The 25,357-nt window shown below is 54.1% G+C and overlaps 1 protein-coding gene across 1 annotated transcript in view; it reads right to left on the bottom strand.

Moving 5' to 3' along the window:
* The window catches only part of RXRA (retinoid X receptor alpha), a 108,013-nt gene that overhangs the window by 31,958 nt on the left and 50,698 nt on the right, over positions 1-25,357 (bottom strand). The window contains exons 2-4 of the mRNA XM_074556567.1: positions 7,386-7,651; positions 1,694-1,844; positions 639-818 (exon numbers count right to left, since the gene is read on the bottom strand). Of these exons, the coding sequence (XP_074412668.1) occupies positions 639-818; positions 1,694-1,844; positions 7,386-7,651 (597 nt within the window). The remainder of the gene's footprint in view (positions 1-638; positions 819-1,693; positions 1,845-7,385; positions 7,652-25,357) is intronic.

Below are 25,357 nucleotides of genomic sequence, written 5' to 3'. Positions count from 1 at the left end.
AGTAGATTTTGGGGTTTTTGGTATGGGGGTTCAGGGGGCAAGATGGAGGGAACTGGGCATGTCCAGCCTTTCTCCTTCTTCTCCTTGGCCTCCATCTTCTGCTGTGATGTTGGCACTTTTAGATTGGTTTAGAGTAGAAGCTCACTGTCTAACATAGGTGATATTGGAAAGTAATTGTAAACATCGTACACGTTGTTTTTAGTATAAAGACATAACACTGCTCTGGGGGCAGGCAGAGTGCCTGGAACTGTCCTGCTGGATGGACCTCAGCAGGGCAGGAGAAAACTTTTTATAGATAAGACGCAATAAACAACCTTGAGACCGAGAAATGAAGAGCCCTGACTCCTTCTTCAAGCACCGGGCTGGGAAAAGAGACTTTCTAACTTTTCTCAGGGCCACTCTGACAAGATAAAGATCCCAACACCCACCCATCACCTACACACTGCTCTGGCACTCACAGGGAATGGAGGCTCTGCAAGAAGAGGCTCTGGAGACCACGAGACGCTGCGGCTGAGGCGCAAAACCAAACCGCAAACGAGAAATTTTGTCACCAGAGCGACAGAACCCTTCAGCAAGGTTCACACCACCTCTTGGTGCCCTCTAAACCCCCTGCAGCCCCCTGGGCAGGCTGGCCTTACCTTCTCTCTTCATGCCCATGGCCAGACACTTCTGGTAGCGGCAGTACTGGCAGCGGTTGCGCTGGCGCTTGTCGATCAGGCAGTCCTTGTTGTCGCGGCACGTGTAGGTCAGGTCCTTCCGCACCGTGCGCTTGAAGAAGCCTTTGCAGCCCTCACAGCTGTAAACCCCGTAATGTTTACCTGGGGGAGGGAGAAAAATGAAGTTTAGAGGTGGTCCCAGGTCCCTTCTTAGCCAGCAGATCTTCCCAGGGACTCTCCCAGCTGAGTTTTGGGGGGAGCAGAGGTTTCTTGGAGGTGGAAAGTGGTGGCTTGGCTTCCACAGAATCAGGGTGCCATCCATGGGTCTCATCCTGCCTTCCACCCATGGAAAGGCCATTTCTGGGCCATGCAGCAGAGTTGGGGCAGTGCAGAACATTTGTTTTGATTATTATGAATGTTCTGATCACTATGAGTTCATTGTGATAATGTTAATCAAGATGAATTAACAGAGTCCTCACACTGTACGTGCTCCCTGGGGACTTCCACCACCATTTAGAAATTAATTAATGGACCTGTACAAGGGTGTCCCCCTGAATCTCTGTAAGCTCTCTGAAGCCCCCACAGCAGACACACAACTCAGCCTGCCCTGTACCCCGTTCCCACCCTCCACTTCCAGCCTGGATCCCAGGAGGGGTCCCCAAGGGCTCACAAACCAGGCAACCAGAGCTCTCCTGGAGCAGGGAGCTTTTAGAAAAGGAGAATAAAGGGAATTAGCCCATCTTTATCTCCCAGGAGTGGAGAAACTCCATCTCAAGAGCACCAAGTGACAGCACCAGTGCGGATCAAAGGATGGGGAGAGGGAGGATGCCCCTGATGTTTGCCAGTAGGGTGAGATGGGACCCCACTGCTGAACAGGGCCCTGGGATCTCCTGGCTTGGCTCTTCATCCCCTGCTGGGAGGCACAGGCAGGTGCTGTCCCTTTGAGAGAGCACTCAGAGGGGCTGCCAGGAGCCTGGGAGCCAATGCCAGCCCTCTGCCACACCCCAGCCCCTGCCCTGAGCCCCTGCCAGCCTCACCCGAAGATCTGTCCCCGCAGATGGCACATATGTGCTTGGTGAAGGAGGCCATCGTTCCTGAGGGGTGTGCTGGCACTTTGAGGACTCCATTGAGCCCCAGGGGTGGCTTGATGTCTTCTGTGCTGGTGACGGAGTTCATGGGTGAGTTGAGCTGTGGAGGGACAAGCACAGGGCTCAGCTGGCACTGGGGACATGGGGCTGTGTCACACACAGGACAGGACAGGACAGGACACAATTCCAGAGGGCACCAGCACGGCTGAAACAAGAGGATTTGGGCACACAAAGGCACAACACTCACCTGGCCTGGCACAGGAGCTGGGCTGGCACAAGGGGCAGGACATGGCCAGCCTCCCAAGCACTGTGCAGGGCTGACCCTGCCCACGCAAGGAGGATGTTTTTCCATGATTTAATTGGGAAGCAAGCTCCTCCTGCACAGCCCCCAGAGCCAGGGCTCTGCAGCCACCCCTATTTCACACCAGCAAGGGACACAGGCAGGAAGATCTGCAGTGCTGGCTGGTGGGACAGCTGCTGGCTGGGAGAGAGCCCTTGCAGGGATGATGAAGGCCAGGACACTCTTGTTTAGCTCTGCAGTTTATGGATATCCCTTCAGCATTATCTCTCCAAAGGAAAGCTCCATGGCTCCAAATAAACACATCCCAGCTGCAACAGGGCCTGGATTCCAGAGCTGGAGTGGGTGGGACATGTCCCTGCAACTCCCAAATGTCTGTCCCTCCTTCCCCTGGGCCCCAGCAAGCAGAGAACTGGGTGGAACTGGCATCATGACCCTGCTGTGGAGTGAAGGGCTCCTGGGCTGAATCCCCACTGGGCTGTTACACCCCTGTGTGCAAAGAGAAACTGAGGCACAGAGCTGTGGGACTGAACCATCTCAGTAAGGGGACAAGCTCAGGAGGGTCTGGGGCTGATGTGGGACCTGGACTTGGTCAGCTCTGGAGCACAGCAGAACTGGCTGGGATCACTGGGGAATCAGTGATTCCCAAGGGAATCAGCCTGTCCCAGAGCCACTATCCCAGCCACCCTCCAAGCCCAGGATGGATTCACAGGCCTGTGCCTCAGTTTGTTGCCTTTCTCTACTCTAACAGAGATCCCCAGCAACTGCACTTGTCACAAATTAATTCAGGGAAGTCCCAGGGCTTGTGATCTGTCAATTATAGCAGCACAGGCTCTCCTCTGGCTTTCAAGTCTGCAGGCTGGTGGGGAATATTTGGCAGGCGGACGACTGGCAGCCACACAGCAGAGCCAGGTAAACCCACCCTGGAGAAATGGGATGGATGTGCCTCCCTCTGCCACCCTGCCTGTGCCAGCTGGTGAATCAAAGGCAGCTGGGAGCTGGTGCCACCCAGGGATGCACTGCTGGCTTCAGCTGCTGTTTGACAGAGCAGAGAAGGGAGGGAGAAGCAGGTCCCAGGCAGGAGCATCTCTTATTGAGTGCCACATGATCTCTGTGCTCCCCTGGCAGCAGGGGTGGCCAGGTCAGGGTGAGCTGCCCCAGGAGCTCCTCCCAGAGCCCTTTCTGGGATGTGGAGCCAGTTCCCAGTGCAGCTGGTGGTGATGGTTTGTGGCACACTGCATCCCTGGCTGTGGGAGCCTGCCCAGAGCCCACATCTGCCTGATGAAGATAAAATCCTTCCCCACCATCTCCCCCAGCCCCAGCAGCCCACAGAGCCCACCTGGGCAGCCCCCCAAAAACACTGGGGGGATGATGGGCAGAACAAGCCCCAGCCAGGAGGGTGGAGGTCCCAGCACCCTTCTCAGCCCTGTGAATCAGCTGCTCAGAGCTGAGTCAGCCCCGGGCTGGGGAGGGGACAGTCACCAGTTCCTCTCCCAGCGCTGGCTCCAAAGCTCAGCAGAGCCAGCCCGGGGTTCCCACAGCGCCCTGGCGGCGCCTGCCCCGGGAGCACGTGCAGGACAGAGCAGGGGACAGCAGCCCCTGGCCCTGGCACAGCATTGCTGCTCTGGGACAGCACGGCTCCAGACAGGGCAGGAACCAAGGCTCTGCTTCCCCAGTGACACCAGCACCTCTGGGTTCCTTCCTTCTCTCTCCAGCTCATCACACCCAGCACTGAACCCTGGCTCTGCTGGCAAGCAGAGCTTTATTCCTCCTCCTCCCCCCATCCCAAAAACCACCCCAGCCCTTCCCCAGTCCCCCAGGCACCCTTACAACGAGCATTGTGCACAGGCAGACGATCTAATCCCATGTCTGATCTCTCCCCACTGGCCCCGGGCATCCCGAGCTGCTGCCAGCGCTGCCTGGGGCGGCTGCTCCACACAGCCCTGCATGAAAATCCTCCCTTGCAGCTCCTGCTGAAAACCCTGCACTGTTTTCCCCATTTTCCCTTCATTTTCAGGCAAGAGGGTTGAAGCAGTGTGTAAATCCCGGAGCTGCAGGGTCTAGCCCTCCCAGTCTGGCCCTCATTCCTGGGCCAGCTCAGCACCAGCATCCCTGCCATGGATGCTGCAATCCCATGTGGCAGGATCACTGATTTTGGGGCTGCGTTTGCAAACCCTCCAAGATCCTGGGATCCTGCAAACCCTGCAAGATCCTGGGATCTTGAAAACCCTGCAAGATCCTGGGATTCTGGGATCTTGTAAATCCTGCAAAATCCAGGGATCTTGGAAAGCCTGCAAGATCCTGGGATCTTGGGCTGTGTTTGCAAACCCTGCAAGATCCTGGGATCCTGAGATCTTGGAAACCCTGCAAGATCCTGGGATCTTGCAAACCCTGCAAAATCCTGGAATCTTGGGATCTTGCAGTGTTTGCAAACTCCCAGTGCTGGAGGGAGGGTACTGGGAGCATCCAAGGGCTGCAGGGTCCTCCCTTGTGCAGAGCCAGAAGGGGTGGGGTGAGCCCCCCGTTTTCTGGGAGCCTGGCAGCTCCTTCCCTCCCTGCTGGGGCTGGGATGGAGGGGACCCACCCTGGGGACCTCGCACACAGCGTGCCCTTCTGCTCTGCTGCCTCTCCAGAGGCGACGAGGCGTGGCCTGATGGCAAGTGGCATCTGCCATCTGATGCAAAGCACCTTCCATCAGTGCCATCCCTGCCCGGCCACGGGGGCCACACGCCTCATTACCCCTGCGCCGGGCCAGGGGGGCTGCGCTGCCCCCCGAGCATCGGCCTCGCTGCTGCCCCCTCCTCCTCCTCCTCCTCTTCCTCCTTGTCCTCCCCCCTGCACTCTGCCGGCCCAGGTAGGCGCCTCTGCCCGCTGCAGGGACAGGAACAGGGACCTAATGTGGCCAGACAGGGAACAGATGGCAGGAGCCATTAGGCTGAGAACCTCCCAAGTGTCACCTTGAGGAAAAACACTTCAGACAAGTCCCTGAACAAAGGACGGGTGTTCCGAGGGATGGAGGCAAGGGCCGGAGCCACCAAGAGCTGGAGCCACAAGGATTGGAGCCACCAGGGCTGGAGACACCTGGGCTGGAGACACAAGGATTGGAGCCATCAAGACACCAGGGTTGGAGCCATGAAGGGCTGGCGCTACCAGGGCTGGTGCCACCAGGGCTGGAACTATCAAGGTTGGAGCCACCAAGAGCTGGAGCCACCAGGGTTGGAGCCATGAAGTGCTGGAGCCACCAGGGTTGCAATCACCAGGGTTGGAACCACCAGAGCTGGAGTCAACAAGGGCTGGAGCCATCAAGGCTGGAACCACCAGGGTTGGAGTCAATAAGGGTTGGAGCCACAAGGACTGGAGCCATCAGGGCTGTAGCCATGAAGGGCTGGCACTACCACAGTTGGACTCACCAGGGTTGGAGCCACCAGAGTTGGAGTCAACAAGGGTTGGAGCCATCAAGACTGGGGCCATCAGGGTTGGAGCAACCAAGAGCTAGAACTACAAGGACTGGAGCCACCAGGGCTAGAGCCACCACGGTTGGAGTCAACAAGGGTTGGAGCCACCAGGGCTGGAGTCAACAAGGGTTGGAGCCACCAGGGCTGGAGCCAGCTCGCTTCCAGCCCCATCCCACCACACTCTCACTTCCCCTTCTGCCCTGGAGCTCTGCTTCGTTTCGGTTCCCCGCTGGCCGCTCCCAAACTGCCCCTCACCATCGCCCCTTCCCCGCCGCCTCCCCAGCCTGTGGCTCCCCCACGGGTTGCCTCACATCCCCCTTCCCTCTCCTTCCCCACCATTTTGGCTCTGGGGCTGCTGATTTTGCTCTGGCTGCCCGTTCCCAGGCGCAGTTTCAGTTCCTCTTCCCCTGGCCCTGGGGTGGGAGGGACATGTCCACCCTGCTGCTGTCCCTCAGTGGGAAGCAGGTCCCTGCACATCTGAGGGGGTCACAAGCAGAGTCCTGCATGGGAGAAGCTCATCTAGAGGCAAATTTTATTCCTTTCTGACCAGCACAAGGATGCTGGACCCTGGGGAAGCTGCCTGTGGGTCCCCAGAGATAGCAGCCATGTAGTAAAATAGCCCCACGTAGTAAAATAGCTCCACGTAGTAAAAAGCCCTGTTACCCCTGAGAATAAATCAGGCCAATATTTAAAAATAAAGGTGCTGGCAGGTGCTTGAGTCCCAGAGAGAGCCTGGAATAAATAAACCTGCAGCCAGTGGCAGGTGGTGGCCAATTCCTTAATCTGCCCTTTTACTAAATATATCCCGTGCGAGCAGCCAGCAACAGGTGGCAGGGGCTGGCCAGCACCCCAATCTGGCTATTTTTAAAAAGAGCTTATCTCACCCTGCTTGGAGGGTTTTTTACATAATCTTTAGCCAGTGAAGGCCACTCCTTGCCCTGTGAGCAGGCAGAGGAGCCCTGGGTTTGCACAAGTGACAGGATAAGGGGAAGCAGCCCTGAGTTGTGCCAGCAGAGGTTGAGATTGGCTGTTTGCGGTAATTTCTTCACTGAAAGAGTTGTCAGGGAAGCGGTGCAATCACCATCCCTGGAAGTGTTAAAGGTGTGTGGGTGTGACACTTGGGGACATGGGTTTCTGGTAGGCTTGGACGATCTTAGAGGGTTTCTCCAACCAAAACAATTCCATGATTCTGAGGGGAACGTGGGCTGGCCCTGGAGGGGATGTGCTGCTTCCCAGGAAGGAGAAGAATCCCAGACAGTCCTAGGCGGCTCTGGCTCCTGCCACAGCCACACCAGCCCCCAGGTGTGGTCACTACTCCCCTTCCACCCCAATCCTGGCGACAGTAGTCGATGTCCAGCCATGTTCCAGCTGTGCTGGTCCCTCACAGCACACCCAGAGCAGCCCCCACAAAGGAGCAGCATTCCTCCAGCTTAGCTTCCCCCTTGTGCTTCTGCTTTTTGCCTCCCCTTGGTGCCTGTCTGCATGAGGAACCCCTAGAGGTGGCTCCTCCTTGCCCAAACAGGCCACAGTGTCCCCTCAGCAGTGCCCCCAGAGGGGTGGCAGTGACCCTTCAGCACTGTCCCCAAATAAGCTGCAGTGACCCCTCAGCACTGCCCCCAAAGAAGTGGCAGTGACCCCTCAGCACTGTCCCCAGAGAGGCAGCAGTGACTCCTCAGCAGTATCCCCAAACAGGCCACAGTGACCCCTCAGCACTGTCCCCTCAGAAGTGTCCCCACACAGGCCGCAGTGTCCCCTCAGCACTGTCCCCTCAGCACTGTCTCCACACAGGCAGCAGTTTCCCCTCAGCACTGTCCCCAAACAGGCCGCAGTGTCCCCTCAGCATTGTCCCCACACAGGCCACAGTGTCACCTGAGCAGCGTCCCCTCACCTGTGGGCTGCTGGTGCCGAATCCCAGGCTGGGCGTGGAGGGGACAGACATCGAGTGTGGCCCCATGGGGGAGCTGATGACGGAGAAGGGGGGGCCCATTCCATTGATGGGCGAGCTCAGGGTGCTGATGGGCGAGTGCAGCTGGCCCGGCGAGCCCAGCGAGGAGCCGATGCCCGGCCCGATGGACGGGTGTAAGGACGGCGTGGCCATGGGCCCCCGGCTCGTGGGGGAGTTCAGGGACGTGGAATTCACCTGGTTGGAGAAATCTGCAAGAGAAGGAGGAGAGGAAAAGGGTTGAGCGACTCATGTGGGACACAGACCTGAGCCACAGCTCCCTGTTCCTCCCCCAAAATTCCCAATGTACTCCATCTTTCCAAATCACCTTCTGGAGTATCCATGCAGGCATGAAGGCGCTCATGTGGGACACAGCCCTGAGCCACAACCCACTGTTCCTCCCCCAAAGTTTCCAGTGTACTCCATCTTTCCAAACCACCTTCTGGAGTATCCATGAAGGCACCTATGTGGGAGACAGTCCTCAGCTGCAGCCCACTGTTCCTCCTCCAAAATTCTCAGTCCAGCTCCATCTTTCCAAACCAGGCACCCATGTGGGACACAGCCCTGAGCCACAGCTTTGTGTTCTTCCCCCCAAATTCCCAGTGCAGCTCCATCTTTCCAAACCACCTTCTTCTGGAGTATGAAGGTGGTTAGGAAAGATGAAATTCTTCTGCAGGCATGAAGGCACTCATGTAGGACACAGCCCTGAGCCACAATCCACTCTTCCTCCCCCAGAATTCCCAGTGTACTCCATCTTTCCAAACCACCTTCTTCTGGAGTAAGCAGAAGTAGAGGATTAAGAGCATTTCCACCTGGTTAAGAACATTTCCACCTCAAGCCAGGCATCAGTGCCCTCCTCCACCTCCCTGGCATCGCTCTGAGCTCTGCCAGGTGTTGGATTTGCAGGGAATGCCCCAGATGAAGGCAGGATTGATGCATCTGACTCCATGTTCTCAGAAGGCTAATTTATTTCTTTATAATATTACATTAAAGAATACTATACTATGCTATACTAAAGAATACAAAAAATATACTTACTAAATACTAAAAAGCTAATAATAAAATAAATAATAACAAAAAAATAATAATAAAAACTCTTGATTCTTTCCAGAGTCTCAGCTTGGCCCTGATTGGCCAAAGAGTCAAAACAACTCCACCAGAATCCAATGAAACAATTACTTGTGAGTAAACAATCTCCAAGCATATTTTACATCAGCAAAACAACAACAACAAAAAGCAAATGGAACAAGAATTGTTTTCCTCTTCTCTGAAGCTTCTCAGGAGAAAAATCCTGAGCAAAGAGATTTTTTCAGAGAATGTGAATGCCACAGCCAGGGGCTCAGTGTGGCTGCTCCAGCTATAGGATAATTTGGATTTATCACTGGGGAACAGAGAGAGCAGCACACAGTGAGGTGTGTGTCCATCCACGGGAATGCTGCCTGTCCAGAGGCTGGATTTGAGCATTTTGGAGGTATTTTCCAACCTGAATGTGTCTGTGATTGTGGAATCAGCAGGAGCAGCTCTGCAGGCAGCAGGACAGGCTGTGTCTGCCTGTCCCGGGGGAGCAGAGCAGGGGGGCGGGAAGGGGGGCTTATAAATAGACTCCAGTTCTCCCAAGAGGAGACATGGAGCCATTCCTGGCACATTTCCTCCCCATCCTGTCACACTGCTTGCAAAACAATCCCCAGCGAGGAAGGGGCTGGCTCCGGCCCCCAGGGAGGGGCAGCGGAAGGCGGCGGGGAAGGAGGAGGGCAGCACGGGCAGGGCTCCCCCAAAACCCACCCGGACCCCCCAGCTCACACCTGGGACACCCAGAGACAGGGACACACCAGCACAGCCACTTGGGTGTTCATGGAGGCTCTGCAGACCCCAAAGGGAACGAAAAATTCTGTCTTCAATTGCCTGCATCCATCAGGACAAGCTGTGTCCCCGGGATTTTGGAGCAATTGGCACGGGGGAAACACTGAACCCACAGCAGCCCAGCCTCAGCAACCCTCCCTGGAGATCCCTGACCCTGGTGGTGGGGGAAACCCCAGCAGGAGGAAGAGAAGGTTCAGCAAGGCAGCGATGCTGCTCTCGCAAAGATGTGGAACCAGCATCCCCCTGCTGCTTCCAGAACCCCATCACTGCATCCAGAACCCCACTGCTGCCTCCAGAACCCCATCACTGCATCCAGAGTTTCATTTATGCGACCAGAATCCCATTGGTGCCCCCAGCATCCTACTGCTGGCCCCAGAATCCTTTTGCTGCTTCCTGAGTCCCATCACCACATCCAGAGTCCCATTTATGCCTCCAGAATCCCACTGCTGCATCCAAAATCACATCACCGCATCCAGAATCCCATCACTGTCTCCAGAACCCCAGAACTTCCACAGAGCATCACGACTCAAAAATTCCAAGCAACTTCTTGGACACTGGGAGGTTCCCACTCCTCATCCAAACACTCTCAGCTCCAAAACCCCGCTGGGAGAGCGGCAGCAATGGGAAACATTTATATCCAGCAGGCAAATATGGTTTTTTAAACTCAGCAAAATCAACAGGCCACTTGAGGCAACTCAGCCCAGATGCTGCCAGTCCCTGGCTGGAGGGAATTGGGAGTTTGGCAAAAATATAATTTGAGGTGGAGGGATGGGCATCAGGAGTGGGATATGAGGAGTCTGCCCTCTTCCCCACCACAAGTATCCTAAAGGATCCTGACTGCAAAAAGAATGTTACAAAAAAGATAAATATTTCAAAAAGAAAAAAGCCTAGATTGAGGAAATATCCTTAAGAGACACAAATAAATTCCCAAACTGATGAGCACCACTTGGACTGCAGCAAACAGAGGAGGCAATTCCCCAAAGGCATTTTCAGCTCAAGCATTGTGAGACTGCTCCTTCTCCTTGAAGACTTCTGCCATTTAAAGCTGCTGTGTGTGACTATCTCTTGACCAAAATAAACTCTGTGCCTGTTTCTAAATTAAAGAAAAAAATAGGAAAAAAAAAAGAAGTTCTGAAAGCATTTCCCCTCTGTCACACCCCTCAAGTGCAGCTATTTTCTGTGTGTGTCCTTTGTTTCAGCACAAGGACCTCTGTCTCTCCCCGAAGATGCCCCATGGCAGTTGGGATGTCAGAAACCAGAGCTCGTCAGCAGCTGGAGAATTTGCAGTGAAGCTCTTTTTCCTCCTCCAAACTACGAGCCTGCCAGCCACTGAGTTTGGATGGGAATTTTCTTCCCAAGGAAAATGACATTTAGGGCAGGGCCACATGATCCATGTGCAAGGAGCCCTGGGAGTGTTCCCACACCAGCAATCTCCTGGACACCAGAGCCAGCCTGAGTTTTGTGTTTCTGGTTTTCATCCCTTTCCCCCAGCAGATCCCTTTGGGATGGATCCCCACCTCACAGAGATTTGCAGCAGCAGCAGCCTCAAAACCAGACAAAAACTGATGCCAAAGATGGAAACAGATCCTGGCAGTTCCAAAATCCAGGGTAGCATCTCTGCTGCATCACCCTTCCCTCAGACAGAACTCTTCTGGCATTACCATAATAATAATTAGAACAGGAATATTATTGATCATTTTCAATAATAAAAAAAATTCTTCATAACATATTGGTACCCAACACCCATGTGCAGCTCCACTGCTGTTTTCCACCTCCTTGGCATTCAGCACAAGGCTCCAGCTTGGACCAGCCAACATCCATGGCTGGATGCAGCCCAGATGGGCAGGTCAGACCCTCCAGGAACACCAGAAATGCCACCAGCCCTTGTCACCCTTCCCTGTGGCATTTTGTCACTCAGTGTCACTCCAAGTGCTGCTGCCTGGCGAGGGTACGTCGGCAGCAGCTGAAGCAGCTTCTGCTGATCCAGCACTACCACCAAGGGCTGTGATTTTAACATTTCTACACCACAAAATGTCCCAGAGCAGAACAATTCCAACATGCAGAGGAGCTTTTTTTCCCAGGATAGGTCATTTGTACTGGAATAAAGTGTACCAGCATAAGCTTTCACCAGAATAATCTTCATTTATGCCTAAGAGGCTTTGCCAGTAAAACTACAGTGACCTAGCTCTGCTGGAAAACCTTTTCTGGCATATCCTGGGAGTTCACTCAGCAGCTCAGCGCTCAGATCTGAGAGAGGGGAAGTTAAAAAAATAACCATATTTCAAGGCACAAACAGACTCCCTGAGCTGTGCTTTTCTGCAGCTGAGGAGAGCTGCCCACCTAGGATAAAACCCACAGCTAGTTCATTGGGGTCAGAGGGGTTTGCAGCAGGTCAGAGGGGTTTCTTTGAGGAGCTATCACTGTAGGCCCAACCCAGGAGCCTGTCCCTGGCACCAGCTGAGATTTGGAAAGCCACTCACACCCCCCTGCTTCCGCTTCTCTTTTTTTTTTTTTTTTTCCCTCAGCACCTCTTCCTCCTTAATCAGAAAGAGAATCAACCCTGAGTATTAAGCAGGAGGAAATTCTAAATTTGGGTTGCCACTCCCTTCCTTAAGTCAGCCCTTGGTGTCAGAGCTCTGCAGGACCACACATGACCAGCAGCATGGATCAGCCTCCTGCCACCATCCTCCTCCTCCTCCTGGGCTCTCTCCAGCATCACTTTGGGGTGCCCAGTTTGCAAATCCTCACCCCCAAATGCACGTGGAGCAGGTAAAGGCAGAGCCCCACGTTCCTTCTTTGGTGATTCTGCACCAAAATGAACCCGGCAGTGCAAATCTGTGTCCTTTTGCTTTCATTCCTCAAAAGCAGCTTGGGAATCTCTCGTGATTTCCTGAAAAGGAACCTCAAATAATGCAGGTTTCCCTTTCCATTGCTCTCACCTGCCCCACAGCAAAGCAGGGGACGACAAAACACTACAGGATCTGGGCAGGACAGTGGTTTCCATGTGAAAATTGCCATGGTAATGCTGTGACCACAAGAGGTCAGGTCCTCACTTTTGTCCTGATCACCAACTCGGGGATGAATTTAAATAGCCCCTGGCCTACAATCTTGAGTAAGTTTGCTCTCAGTTTGTAGCAGCACAGCTGAGAACTGGAGGGAGGATGGAGCAAGAGCTGCTTGTCCCCCTCCCAGCAGTGGCTCTGCCATGGACCCAGCAGTGCCTGACTTGGACACACTCAGGGTGTGCAGGGTGGTTCTTATCCCAAAATCTCATCCATGGAACCAAAAAACAAGCAGCACCCTGTGGTAAATCCATGTAAATTAAGCTGCATTTAAAGCACTTTGCCCAGTGAGGACAGGCTGATCCTCTCAAAGCACCTGGGCTCTGAGCACACAGGGAATCCCTGGCAATGGATCCCAGGCTCTCACAAGATGCCTGGATGCAGCCCAGCTGTGTTTTAGCCATAAATCCCTCCTGAGGATCTTTTCCACAGCTACAGGCAAAAGGGTGTAGGACCATGGGAATACAGTGTGGTCAAGAGTGTTGAGTAGCTCTGATTTCAGCAAAAAGAACTGGAATTGTTTTTTCTTTTTATATTTCTGGACTCGAGTACAAACACAAACCTGAGAACATCCCTCTGAGAGCCCCCAAGCCCTGCACATGGGGCAGCACACGGAAATCTGTCTTTTGGCAGGCATTTCAAACCCACCACGTGCAGCTTCTCTTCAGGAACCCGCTCTGAGATTTGGGAGAGTTCCTGCAGTTTCCACACTCAGAATCTTCCCCAGGTGAAGCTGTGGTGGCTCAGGTTGCTCAGGGACAGTGAGAAACTCAAGTTTCAGCTGCAATCTGCACAGGGTGGGTTCCTCCTCCCAGCAGGTTTCACTTTGGTCAAACTAAAACCTCAAAGCCACAGAGCTTCTCACCTCTGGCTCTACTCTCTCCCCAAAACCTTCCTGAACCCAGCCAGCAGCAGAGATGCTTTTTGGGGTTTCAGTGCAGCAGCAGGGCTTTTCCTAGGCTGCAGGAACCCCTCTGAGTGCTGCCAGGCATTGGAGCTGCCTCCTGCCAGCATTTCACCTGGGGAGCTTTTCCACTGCACTCTGCACGCCAGAATTCCTGCTCAGCACCCAGGAAACCTCTGCTCTCTTCCACAAGGAGAAGAGGAAAATCATCCCACTGCTCCCCAAAGTGGGACCCACCCCAAACCAGGCAGCAGCATCCCTGTCCCACAGCTGGGTCACCTCTGCAGCACCAACACCTCTTCTTCCTCTCTGCCCTGTTTGATTTTCTCCACTTTTTGGCAATTTGGCTCAAATTTCTCCACTTTTTGGCAATCGGTGCCCAAGGGTCTGGAGACCCCCCTCAGCACAGGATCCACACCAAAATTGGGATAGCTGCTCCTGATGTTTCACAGCTGCCATGGAGGATGGGGCACACAGCCCATGCCAGGGCTCACCAAATGTGCTCCGCTTCAGCACAGTGGCTTATTTGGGATTTTTTTTTTCCCTTAGAAACCCCATCCCACCCTCTCAGGAGCTTGCTAAAATCCCACCCTGCTCCTGGAGCAGTGGCAGAGCTGGAAGCCTGCACCCATCTGCAAGGGGGAAAGATTGGAAAGGGGAATTTTCCAGAAGCTGCTGTCCCCAGTAACTGGAGGAATAGGGTCCACGCCACATGGGCCCCATCCCAAACCATCTCCAAGGGGGAAAGATTGAAAAGGGGAATTTTCCAGAAGCTGCTGTCCCTGGAGGAAACACCACATGGGCCCCATCCCAAACCATCTCCAAAGGGGAAAGGATTGAAAAGGGGAATATTCCAGAAGCATGAGCTGCCTGTCCCTGGAGGAAACACCACATGGGCCCCATCCCAACCCATCTCCCCACCACATGGAGGCCCCCCACCCATTCCCAAGCAGGCAGGGGCAGGCAGAGAAGGGAGAAGCAGGAAGGGTGAGGAGCAGGAGCCATGGGAAGCGTGAGGAGAGCAGGACAGCCCAGGGGGAAGGGGAGCAGGCAGCTCTCCCCCACCCTGGCAGGGCTGGGTGGAGGGGGAGGGTGCAGCCAGGCAAACAAGGATTCTGCTGATAAAGCAAATGTGACTCAATCACACGCTTGTGCAAAGATGTCACAACAGTGCTGAGAAATTACAGGCTCCTATTTCATCCCTCCAGGGCTGGCCCTGCTCTCACAATGCTCTCTGTTCTGCACTCAGAGTGCCCCTCATTTACTGCCTGGGAACCCTCGGCGGGGCCAGCCCATAATGGGGACACTGTGGTGCTGCTGCCAGGGCTGCCAGGGGTGCCTGATGAAGGGCTCGACGTGGCAGCTCTGCAGAGCCCTTTGAAGAAGCAGCTCAGAACAGGGCTGGCCCCTCTTGGTGCTTTTGGGGTGTGGGACAGGGGATTGATGCCCCCTCAGCCAGCTGGCTGCCCCAAATCTGGCAGAGTTGGGGTTTTCCCAGGAAAACTCTGCTTGGGGTTGCATTTCTCCAACTTTTTGGGTGTCCTCAGGCCCCTAAAAGGGAGATTTGGGGGGAAAAGGGGCAAGGGCTCAGCCACCACTGCTGCAATTGTCCCCTGTCCTCCTTCCCCAAGCACAGGCCATGCTGAGAGGTGACTGGACCTGCTGGTCCCTTTCCAGCCCCCAAACTGCATCAGTGAAGCCAAACTAGCAGGAAATGCTGCCAGCAGAGCTCCCTCTGCTCCACAAAAACAGAGGGCTGCTCCCAGGGATTCCTTCCTGATGGGCATCACCACAGTGGGGACGTGGTGATGGTGGCACTTCCCAAAGTGTGCCCATCCTGCCCAGGGAGCTCCTCATCCTCCCTGCAGCCTCCGCCCTTGGCAGCCTTGCTGCCTCCATCCCAGTCCCCGAAAAGAGCACGGTGAGAGCTCACCACAGTGGTCCCACAGGTTGCTGGAGTTCGTTATGGCCTTTTAATTACATTCAATTGCAGTTTTATGGGCTTATGGGCAAATTGGAAGTGATCTGACTGCCCTTGAGGGGGTGCTGGGCTCTGAGCTATGAAAATCCAAGCAGGATCCGGCACAGGGAGCTCAGGAGCTTTAGGCTCACTCCAGCAGAGAGAGAAGCTTCCACTCACCCTGGAGATCCCCCAGCACATCCCAGTAACGAGCCACACACATACCATGTGCTGGGCCCACCAGAGAACCCAGATCAGGCACTGCTCCAGCTCATCCCACCACTGTGCCCAGCACTTGAGACATCCCCATGCTGGGCTCCAGGATGTGGAGAGCAGACAGGGCTCAGACCTGGAGCCAAGCTCTAAGCTCTCCACCCCTGTGGAACCTGGATCCCCAAAATATCCCCCTGCAAAGCAGGCAGGGCAAGCAGCAGCCCATAGGATGCTGAGTGCTTTTGGAAACAGGAGTGTCACAGACATCTTTTATGGAAAATCCTTTCCTTAGGATTTTTCCTCCTGAGAAGCTGAAAGGCCTCAGGAACAAAATGCAAACAATGGTTATCTGCTGCTGTGGAATGCAACAGGTGCATCTGGGATTGGTCTCATTTGGTTGTTTCTAATTAATGGCCAGTCCCAGTCAGCTGGCTTGGACACAGAGCCCGAGCCACAAACCTTTGTTATGAATCCTTTCTATTCTTAGCTAGCCTTCTGATGAAATCCCTTCTTCTATTCTTTTAGTATAGTTTTAATATAATATATATCAGAAAATAATAAATGAAGCCTTCTGAAATATGGAGTCAGATCTTCATCTCTTCCCTCATCCTCAGACCCCTGTGAACACTGCCACAGTCACACAGGAGCTCCCAACCTTCAGCTTCCCAGCAGATCTGCGATGAGCCAAATCCTCAAGGCCAAGAGCAGAGCAGCCCAGCAGCTCTCTTTGAGACTCATGGGCTGAAATGTGTTGCTCATTAGTTAATGAGTCCTGAAGGTGCAGGATGTGCGACACATTTTAGCCCACGGACAAACCACCCACTTTGTGACCCTCAGCTGCAGGTCCAGGAGGAAGAAGGAGCCTGAGAACTGGGTGCTACACAGGAAGGTGATGGGGAGGTGCTGTCCCTCCTGCCAATCCCCAAAATCTGCTCCCACCTGAGCTCAGCACCATCAGCCCTTGTGGCTTTGGAGATCCTACAGGATGGGCCAAGCTCCATGCTCAGGGTTGAGCCAGCAGCAGGAGGTGAGAGGAGGAGGAGGAGGAGGAGGAAGACAGCCATGAATTGTGGACCCCTGTGAGGTGAGAGGAGGAGGAGGAGGAGGAGGAAGACAGCCATGAATTGTGGATCCCTGCCTCTGCCTGGCTCCCAGGAACATCAGCCCACAAAGCACCAGGCAGGAGGATTATATTACGGTGCTGTGCGTGCACATTAATCCAGATTTGAGATAATTACAGTCATTCACTTGGCATAATGGGCTTTAATTCATCCAGCAGGGCCTGGGCTGGTGCTCACCACCAGTGTGCAGCTGGCAGCCACCGAAGCTGTGCTGCCACCGACCAGCAAAACCAGCATTGATTACTGGTTTTCCAGAATATCAGTAGTGGTGGTTTTCCTTAGGGGGTGCTGGAGGATGGCAAGGCCACGTGGACTTCTCCATCTCTCAGCTGAGACCCAGCAAGCCTGGCATGGGCATGGAGGTGTCATCTGGTCAGCAGACATCTCACGAGCATCCAAGTGGGATGAGCCAACCCTCCAGAGGGTTTCACTGCTGGGAACTGGGCAAGGGCAGCCCATGGGAAGGCTGTTTTCCCAGCCTCCTTGGAGAAATGCCCACCTCTCAGAACCATGCCTGGTGGGAGGTTGGCCAGCAGACCCCTGAAGGTCCCTCCCCAGCAGCATTAATGGTCACAGAGCTGGAAACACAGACAGGGAAAGGAACCCAGGGTCCCAAAGCTGCCATCCCTTCCCACCTCAGCTCCTCCTCCACATTGGCACCGATGGCTGGAGCACCCTCTGGAGTGAGCCAGCTCTCTCAGGGACAAACCACCCACTTTGTGACCCTCAGCTGCAGGCCCAGGAGGAAGAAGGAGCCTGAGAACTGGGTGCTACACACAGGAAGGTGTGTGACAAGACAGTGAGGGCAGAGTCAGATCTCCTTCCAAAAAAACAAGTTCCCTCTAGAAACTATATGCCATGCACATTTTTTCCAAGAAAAAGAAGCTGCCTCTGGTTTTATGTGACCTGCTGGGGATCAGTAACACATTTTGGGGCAGGAGGGGAGGTTTGAGCCCCCTCAATTCGAGCTGTGTGGCCGGAGGGATGGGCAGGCAGGCTGGGTGGGTTGCTCCCCCTTCCCAGGCCAAGGAGGAGGCTTGGGAAAGCTTTTCCCTCCCTCAGGCAGGCAAGCAGCAAGGGATGGGCTGCCTGCAAGCTGCCTTTGGGTTTAAGTTTCTGGTTGGAGTCCAAAGCTAATTAGGCTGCGCCAAGTCCAATCAGATAGCCGCAGCTAATTGAGCTCGGCACCGACGGGTCAATGTCCAGCAGGGCTCGGCGTTCCAGCACTTCTGGCAGCCCACAGATAACTGCCAGGGCCTGGGAAGGGGAAGGACCCTCACAAAAATGTTCCCTTCATGTCCAGGCTGAGAGCTGAGCACGGCTCTGGGTTAACCCCTGAGGCACCACAAGCATTGTCCAAACCCCATGGCTTGGCAGGGCAGCCAAGCACTGGGATCAGGGAGAGCATGAGGAAGATGAGGGACTTTGAAGAAGGCTCCAACAAGTCCTTCCTCGGGTGGTCCTCAGCCCTGCCGAGCAGCTCCCCCAGCTCCTGAGTTCTAGGGCAGATTCCAACCAGGAGAACACGAGCATCCAGCTTCCCAGAAATCACAGAGCTCCTTTTTTCCTCTAATCCTGCCTGCACTCCCAGGCTGAGCAGCAGGAAGATGGCAGCCCGGATCCCTGCTCCAGGAGAATCCCCACATCCACCCCCAGCTGCTGGGGAAGGCTGCTCCTCTCCAGCTGACAAATGGATGAGAGGTTTCATTAATAAACCCCAGCTTCTCCTCACACTTCTGATTACAATCTCTCTGTTTGGATCCCTGCTCATGTTACACGTTCGTCTCAATTATATATTCCCTTCTCCTTAAATCCCCACTTATCTCCTTCACCACGTAAATCACGGAATGGGCTCTGGTTCTCTGGTTTGGTTGGGTTTTTTGTTTTTTTTTTGCCTGCCTAACTTTCCCTGCTCCGACAGCACTTAGAAAATAAACAGGAATTTAAACTGCAGCATGTCCTGGTAGAATTTGAGCTCATCTTCCAGCAAACCCATCCAAGGAGGTGACACTGATCCTGCTCATTGTAACTTGCTTCCAGCCCCACCACGCGCACTTTTATTTATTTTTGGCCCAGCCAAATCCTTCCTGGGGCATCCCTGGGAATATTTTCCCCCCACAAATCCCTTGTTGAACATGAGATACCGACCAAAGCAGCAGCACAGGGCCAGCCCAGCCTGGCTCTCCCTGCACAGCCCCACATCCCTCTGGCAATTAAGACAATTGCCTGCATGGAAACCTAATTATATTAGGGAAGTATTTGGTAATTTTTAACTGTTGGGCTGGTGGTTCTGCTCCCTCCCACATTCCAGCAGCACTGGATTCTCCCCTTCTTCCACCACTGCTTTAAAGAGAGAGCAAGAGGAGCAAGGTGGTGTGATGGGCTTGGGTGGTGGCCCTGGAGACCCTGGATGAGCTGGAGAGCCTCCAGCAGTTTGCATGGGATATCTGGGAATGCCCAGCCCTGGCACAAGGTGGCCTCTTGGTGCCACCAAGATAAAGATGCTCCAAATCCCCTGCCACAGCACCCTGCTGCCCCCAGGCAAGGCCTCAGCCATCTGTGATGCAAATTCAACACTCCAGCCACAAGGTTTTGGGTGTCCTGGATCTGTGTCCATCCTCCACTCTGGTACACAAAACTCGAGTAGGTGGGAGCAGAGCAGAGGCACCTCTACACCAAGCCCCACCAAGTTCCCAAAAATCACAGTCCCAGCAGCACCTTGGCCCTGTTTGTCCACAGCAGGAGCCCACCATGGATTGAGTTCCACCATGGATTGAGCTCCACCACGAACTGAGCTCCAACACGGATTGAGCTCCAACATGGATTGACCTCCACTATGAACTGAGCTCCACCAAAGATTGACCACCACAGACTGAGCTCCACCACAGATTGACCTCCATCACAAACTGAGCTCCACCACAAACTGAGCTCCACCACAAACTGAGCTCCACCACAGATTGAGCTCCACCACGGACTGAGTTCCATCATGGATTGAGCTCCACTACGGATTGAGCTCCACCACAGATTGATTTCCACCATGGACTGAGCTCCACCATGGAAACCACCACAGGGCCCTCACACCAGATCATCTCCATGGGCACTCCCAGCTCACTCAGGGGCCAGCAGGACCATGGGGCTCCCCCAGCCCAGCCCTGACCCCCCAGCTCCCCATTCCCAGCCCTGGAAAGGCCGGCGGTGCCTTTAAGAGGCCGGAGGGGAACGCGATGGCCGCTTTTCCGAAGGCCCATTAATTTGCCAGCGTCACATGCTCCGCAGCTGCAGCCTGGCAGTGATTTATACTCCTCTGAAGTTCATCAGAGGGAAAAGTACTTCCCAGGCACAGCCTATCCCCCTTCCCTCCTCTGCTGCTCTCTCTCTGCCCATGTCCAGAGCCTGGTGAAAATCCCGCGGCCCCATCCATCACCCCGAGTGTCACCCCCTGCCCTCGCCACCCAGCCCAGGCACTCCCCTTCTCCCCGGCATCTGCCAGCAAAAGAAAACTTCCTCTGCCTCCCTCGCCTCCGTGACCCACCGATGAGAAAGTCATTAATTAATAAGGGGCAGCGCTGCTCCGGCTCCTCTGCGGCCTGCAGAGCCCCCTCCTCCCCATCCCCAGGCCCTGTAGCCAAAATAAACGTCAGGGAGGAGGAGGCGGGCGTCCCCTCCTCCTGCCGTCCTCCGGGGAGGTTCAAAAGTTCAAGATTTTCACATTTCCCTAACGTTATTTCAGGAAATTGCTGGAGAAAGGAAAGCCGGCGCTGCCGAAAAAGCGATCCAATAACACACAGCATCCAGAGGCAGGGCTGGGTGTGTGCCAGGCGTGGTTCAGAGGGAGCCCCATCCCCACCCTGACGCTTGTTTTTGGAGCATCTGTGCACACTGCTGGGTTTTTCCTAAAGCAAAGCCGTAGCCAATCCAAAAGTAGCCCCAGAGGTGGCAGACACCAGGATAAGCTGCCACAAGGTCCTTGGGTCACTCCTCACTCAGAGCCAGAATGCTCAGAGCGCCAGCACTTATCAAAGTCTAGCAGCTGGTTTGGGGGTGATGCTGCCAGGCTGGTTCAGAGCATCCCCAAGAACATCCCTCAGTGTAGGGAATATGGGTGCCACAGTCCTGGGTCCCCAGGGAATGACAGCTTGGCCCCAGATGTGCGCAGGGCTCTCTGCAAGCACTGCCCTGACGTGTGTTTGGGTTCCCTCCTTCCTTCCTCTCAAAACCCTTCAGATTTCACATTTGCACAGACCTCGAACGCAACCGGAGTCGCACCTGGGTTTGCATCAAAACCGGGCTCAACGACAGCAATCACTGCAGGTCCGTGGGAAAGCCTGGTAAAACTACTGAAACTCCTGGCAAACCTGAATTTGGGGTTACAGTGAAACACGAAACTCGGCTGCTTTCATGTGGTTTGGGGTTTTTCTGTTGCAAAACACTCGGCGCAGCAGCTCGGGGCGAGAGCGCGACAGCCGAGCGCACCGCGGCGTGTCCATGGCAGAGAGGAATCCAGGTACAGCCCGGCAGCTCTCCCTGGCAAATGATTAACCAGGGCTGGGAGCCACCTCATCAGCCTGGGGGCTGGAGCAGTGCCACCAGCACGGGCAGAGCTCTGGGCACTGGCAGGGACCCAAGACGGGGAGGTTGCAGCGGCACCGGCGCGGCTCCGATGGATCCGTGGTTGTGGAAGAGCCTGGACGTGCCATGGCACGTGGAATTGTGCCTCAGGCAGGTGCTGGCAGCTCCCTGTGGGACCAGGAGATCCCAGCATGGCTCTCCTGAGGGCCATCTCATCCTACAGCTCATCTTTTCCCTGCCCACTGATGGCAAAGACAGGGTGGGGATCCTTCGCTCCCCAGTGTTGCCTCACTCCATCCAGGCAGTGAGGGGGTGGGATTGGTTTGCTCTGGGATTTTTTTAACTTTGAGGAGTTCTTGGGGTGCTTGGAGTCAGAGCTTCTGCTTTGAGCCCATTTTGTCCAACCAGCCCCACTAATTCCAACTGGGAAGTGGTGATGGAGACAACGCCTTGAAAATGAGAAGTGTGAGTATCCCAGATTTCCTTGGAGGAACAGGAATTTTTCCCAGATATCCATCCCCCTCAGCCTCCATTAACCCCTTGCTCTCCAACAGCTCCTCAAGGTCTGGGTGTCACCCAGGGCACCTCAGGCAGGGAAGAACTACAATGGATCAAGATTTTGGATCAAGATTTTGGATCAAGATTTTGCCACCCATCCCTGAAGCTCCTCACGGCTGTGACAGAGCTCGAGGCACCAGGCACTGCCTCCAAGAGAAACCACATCCCAGAGCAGGGAGCAGACACCCAGCCAGGTCAACCAGAATCCCAGGCTGATTAAGGAAGTTTGCATTAATTAGAGAAATGTGTTAATACCCTGGGAAAGCCACCAGCCCTGAAATGCTGTGCAGACACCTCCTGCTCTCCTGGAACAGCTCAGTCCCTTGTCACCCCAGCCTTCCCCACTCTCTCCCTGCACTGATCTCTGCCAGGTATCACCCCCTCACTCCCATCTCTTATTTACACCCCTGGGCCATTTTTCCCCCTCTCTCACATTTTTTAAAGCTGCCCACCTTAAAGCACTGCTGCAAATTCCCAAGACAACCCAAATTAGGTTTAAGGCTGCACAGAACCCAGGTGACACCAGGGCCAAGAAGCAGCACTGGGATGTTGGGTCACTTTCTGAACCCAGCCTAGGCTAGGACGGGATTGAGCTCATTCATATCTACCCTATAAATAATAATAATCATAATAATGTCATTTTTGCAGCGTGGTTCCTTCAATAGGGGATGATGAATGTATTTGTAACGAGCGGTGGTAAAGATTTTCAAGCCATCTAATTAGGCAGCCGTTTCCTTTCCAGACATGCCCAAATCCCTTTGGAAAAGGAAACGTGGCCTCCAATGCTCCCTCTCTGCTGTGGGAACGCTGCCCTGTATCCTGAAACTCAACTTCCCCGGGGGCACCCTTTGGAATCCCCAATTTCCCATATCCCAGAGCTGCCTCGTATTGAAGGAGTACCCAGAGGGAGCTGGAATCACACAAGATCTGGTCCAAGAGGAACCAAAAATGCCAGGGAGGTGCTGGTGTGCAGAGCCACCCCGCTGTGGATGGTGCCAGGGAGATGACAGGGAGAGAAAGGGACAATTCAAGGGACAGGGCAGCCCATCCCGTGCTGATGCATTTTTCCTTTTGTGCCTGGCATTCCCAGAAAACACTAACCTCATTATTGATTTCTGCTCGTTTGTCATTTTTATAACCTGGCCAGCACTTCTCCTGAGGGCTGTGACTAATCCCACTTCCCCAGGCTGGAAGGGGAGAGAGAGGCTTTAACTCTTTTGGGATGGGCTCTGGCAGGGCACCCACAGAAATCCCAAACATTCAGGATTTTACCCGTGGCAATGGGGACACCTGCCCTCCCCAGCTGAGCCACCAGTGCTGGCAAGGCTGATGGAACCAGCAACCCTTCCCTCCTTCCAGGCACTTCCCAGCAAAGCCTGGGGATGGAAGTCCCAGAGGAGAAGCTCCATTGAGTTAAAGGCAGCAGATGCTGCTTCCCAGGGGTGGGACACAGGGAGCACCGACCACGGCATCTGCAATTATGGAAAGCCAGATAAAGAAAATCAAATCTCATGCTTCAGGGCATGGGCTGATGAGCCCAAGGGTCAGGAAGGAATTTCTCTCCCCTTACACAGCAGTGCACAATTGGGTCAGTGCATTACCAGGTGCCACAAGCCTGGGATTGTTTTTCCCTCTCCTCTTGGAAGCCCTTGGCACAAGAGCTGTGTCTGAGGGAGATGATGCCTCTCCCATCACCCACATTCCTAAAGCTCAGAATTCCTATTCCCAGGTGAAAGATGGATCAAGGACCTCACTCCAGGGCTGACACCACTCTGTAGTGCTCCCTGATCCTCTCAGCCTTAATTATTTCTACCATAGTCACCTAAATTAGCACAACATCCCCTGTGAGGAAGGTCCTTTTCTTCTCCAGAGTTTGAAAACACTGTGTACACCTCTATTTAAACAATGAGCAGGAATAACTAAAGCAGCAATGTTGGCTTAGGAAATAATGCACTGGAAAAGGGGAGGAATGGAGAGGACAGAGCAAAAAAACCCTGATGGTTTTGCCCCCAGAGGTTGGGCAGTGATGGTTTTGTTGCCAGAGGATGAGAAGTGATGGTTTTGTCCCCAGGAGTTGGGAAGTGATGGTTTTCCTCCCAGAGGTTGGGAAGTGATGGTTTTATTCCCAGAGGTTGGGAAGTGATGGTTTTGTCCCCAGGAGTTGGGAAGTGATGGTTTTATTCCCAGAGGTTGGGAAGTGATGGTTTTGTTCCCAGAGGTTGGGAAGTGATGGTTTTATTCCCAGAGGTTGGGAAGTGTTTGTGGTAACAGCGGTCGCTCTCACTTCACGCCTCATCCAGCATCTTTTCCCTTCCTTGAGCAACTTCCCTGTGCTAAAACTCACTTAGCTGGGAGGATCTAACCACAGGGAAGAGGGTTCAGTTTCAAATTAAAACAAAGTGAGCAAACAAACACAGATCTGCTCTGGAGCACGTGTCTATCTGCACCGGCCCTTGCAAAGCCAGGCTTTGCCAAGCCACACGCTTCCTAATCCTGACAAACAGTCGCTGGCCTTTCCCACTGCCAAGCAGCGACTCCCTGTCACCCAGGGTGGCATTTCCCAGTGTCATCTGCACTGGTCACACTCAACACCTGCCAGAGCCAGCAGCTCTCCCCAGAAAGCACAATTCCTGTGAAACCACACTTCACAATCCCTGTCAGAGGGGGCTGCCGGGGATTGAATCAAACAAGACCTGTGATTAGAGCACTCTGAGCTATGGAATTCAGGCACCCAGCTGTGAACAGCCACCCAGCAGGGAATTTGGGGGCAGGCTGAGGATGGCATCCCTGCCCTCCTGCTCTCAGGAACCCAGGGCTGAGCCCAGCACCTGCTTCAAGAGCCTGAGCCCCCTGGCCAGCATCACCTGCCGAGCCTGTGACCTCGCTGTCAAGCTCATTTTGGAGCTCAGTGCAAGATGAGCTGTCCCAGAAAGGTGCAAATCAGCCAGAGGGTGGCTGCTGAGCTCCAGAGAGGACACAGTCTCAAGCTATGTCAGGGAAGGTATAGGCTGGATATTAGGAAGAAATTTTTCACCAAAAGAATAATAAAGTACTGGAATCACCATCTCTGGATGTGTTTAAAAAAAAGACTGGACATGGCACTTGGTGCTATAGTCTGGTTGAGGTGTTAGGGCGTAGGTTGGACTTGATCTTAGAGGTCTCTTCCAACCTCATTATTCTGTGATTCTATGATTGATTCTGTGATTCTCTGATTCTGTGATCTGTGATTCTCTGATTCTGGGATTCTGTGTCTGTGATCTGTGAGTGATTCTGTGATTCTGTGATCTCTGATTCTGTGATTCTGTGATTTTCAGAAATGAACCCCACTCCAGACCCAGCAGCACATGGGCACATCCATGGGCAGGGAGCCACGTGTGCACAGGGGAGGTGCAAGGCTGGAATCAAAGGTATGAAATGGGACTGAAGGGGATTTGGCGTGCCCAGACTCGGTCCCTACAATCCAGACACCCAGCCAAGACAGGAAAGCAGGAGCAGAAGCTGGGATGGGGCAATGGGAGAGGGAGAATAGTTTGCAGGGGAATGTCTGAAGGAGCCTGTGGTGGCTTGCTTGGGGGAAAAAAAAACAAAAGAGGAATGAAACAAAAGAAAGAAAGGAGAATAAAGCAGCTGTGGAAGTGGCTGGGGCTGAGGGCTGTGGGTGGGAGCATCCC

This window comes from Zonotrichia albicollis, chromosome 21 (assembly GCF_047830755.1).
Source record: "Zonotrichia albicollis isolate bZonAlb1 chromosome 21, bZonAlb1.hap1, whole genome shotgun sequence".
NCBI lineage: Eukaryota > Metazoa > Chordata > Aves > Passeriformes > Passerellidae > Zonotrichia > Zonotrichia albicollis.
This window is presented reverse-complemented; position numbering and strand designations above follow the sequence as displayed.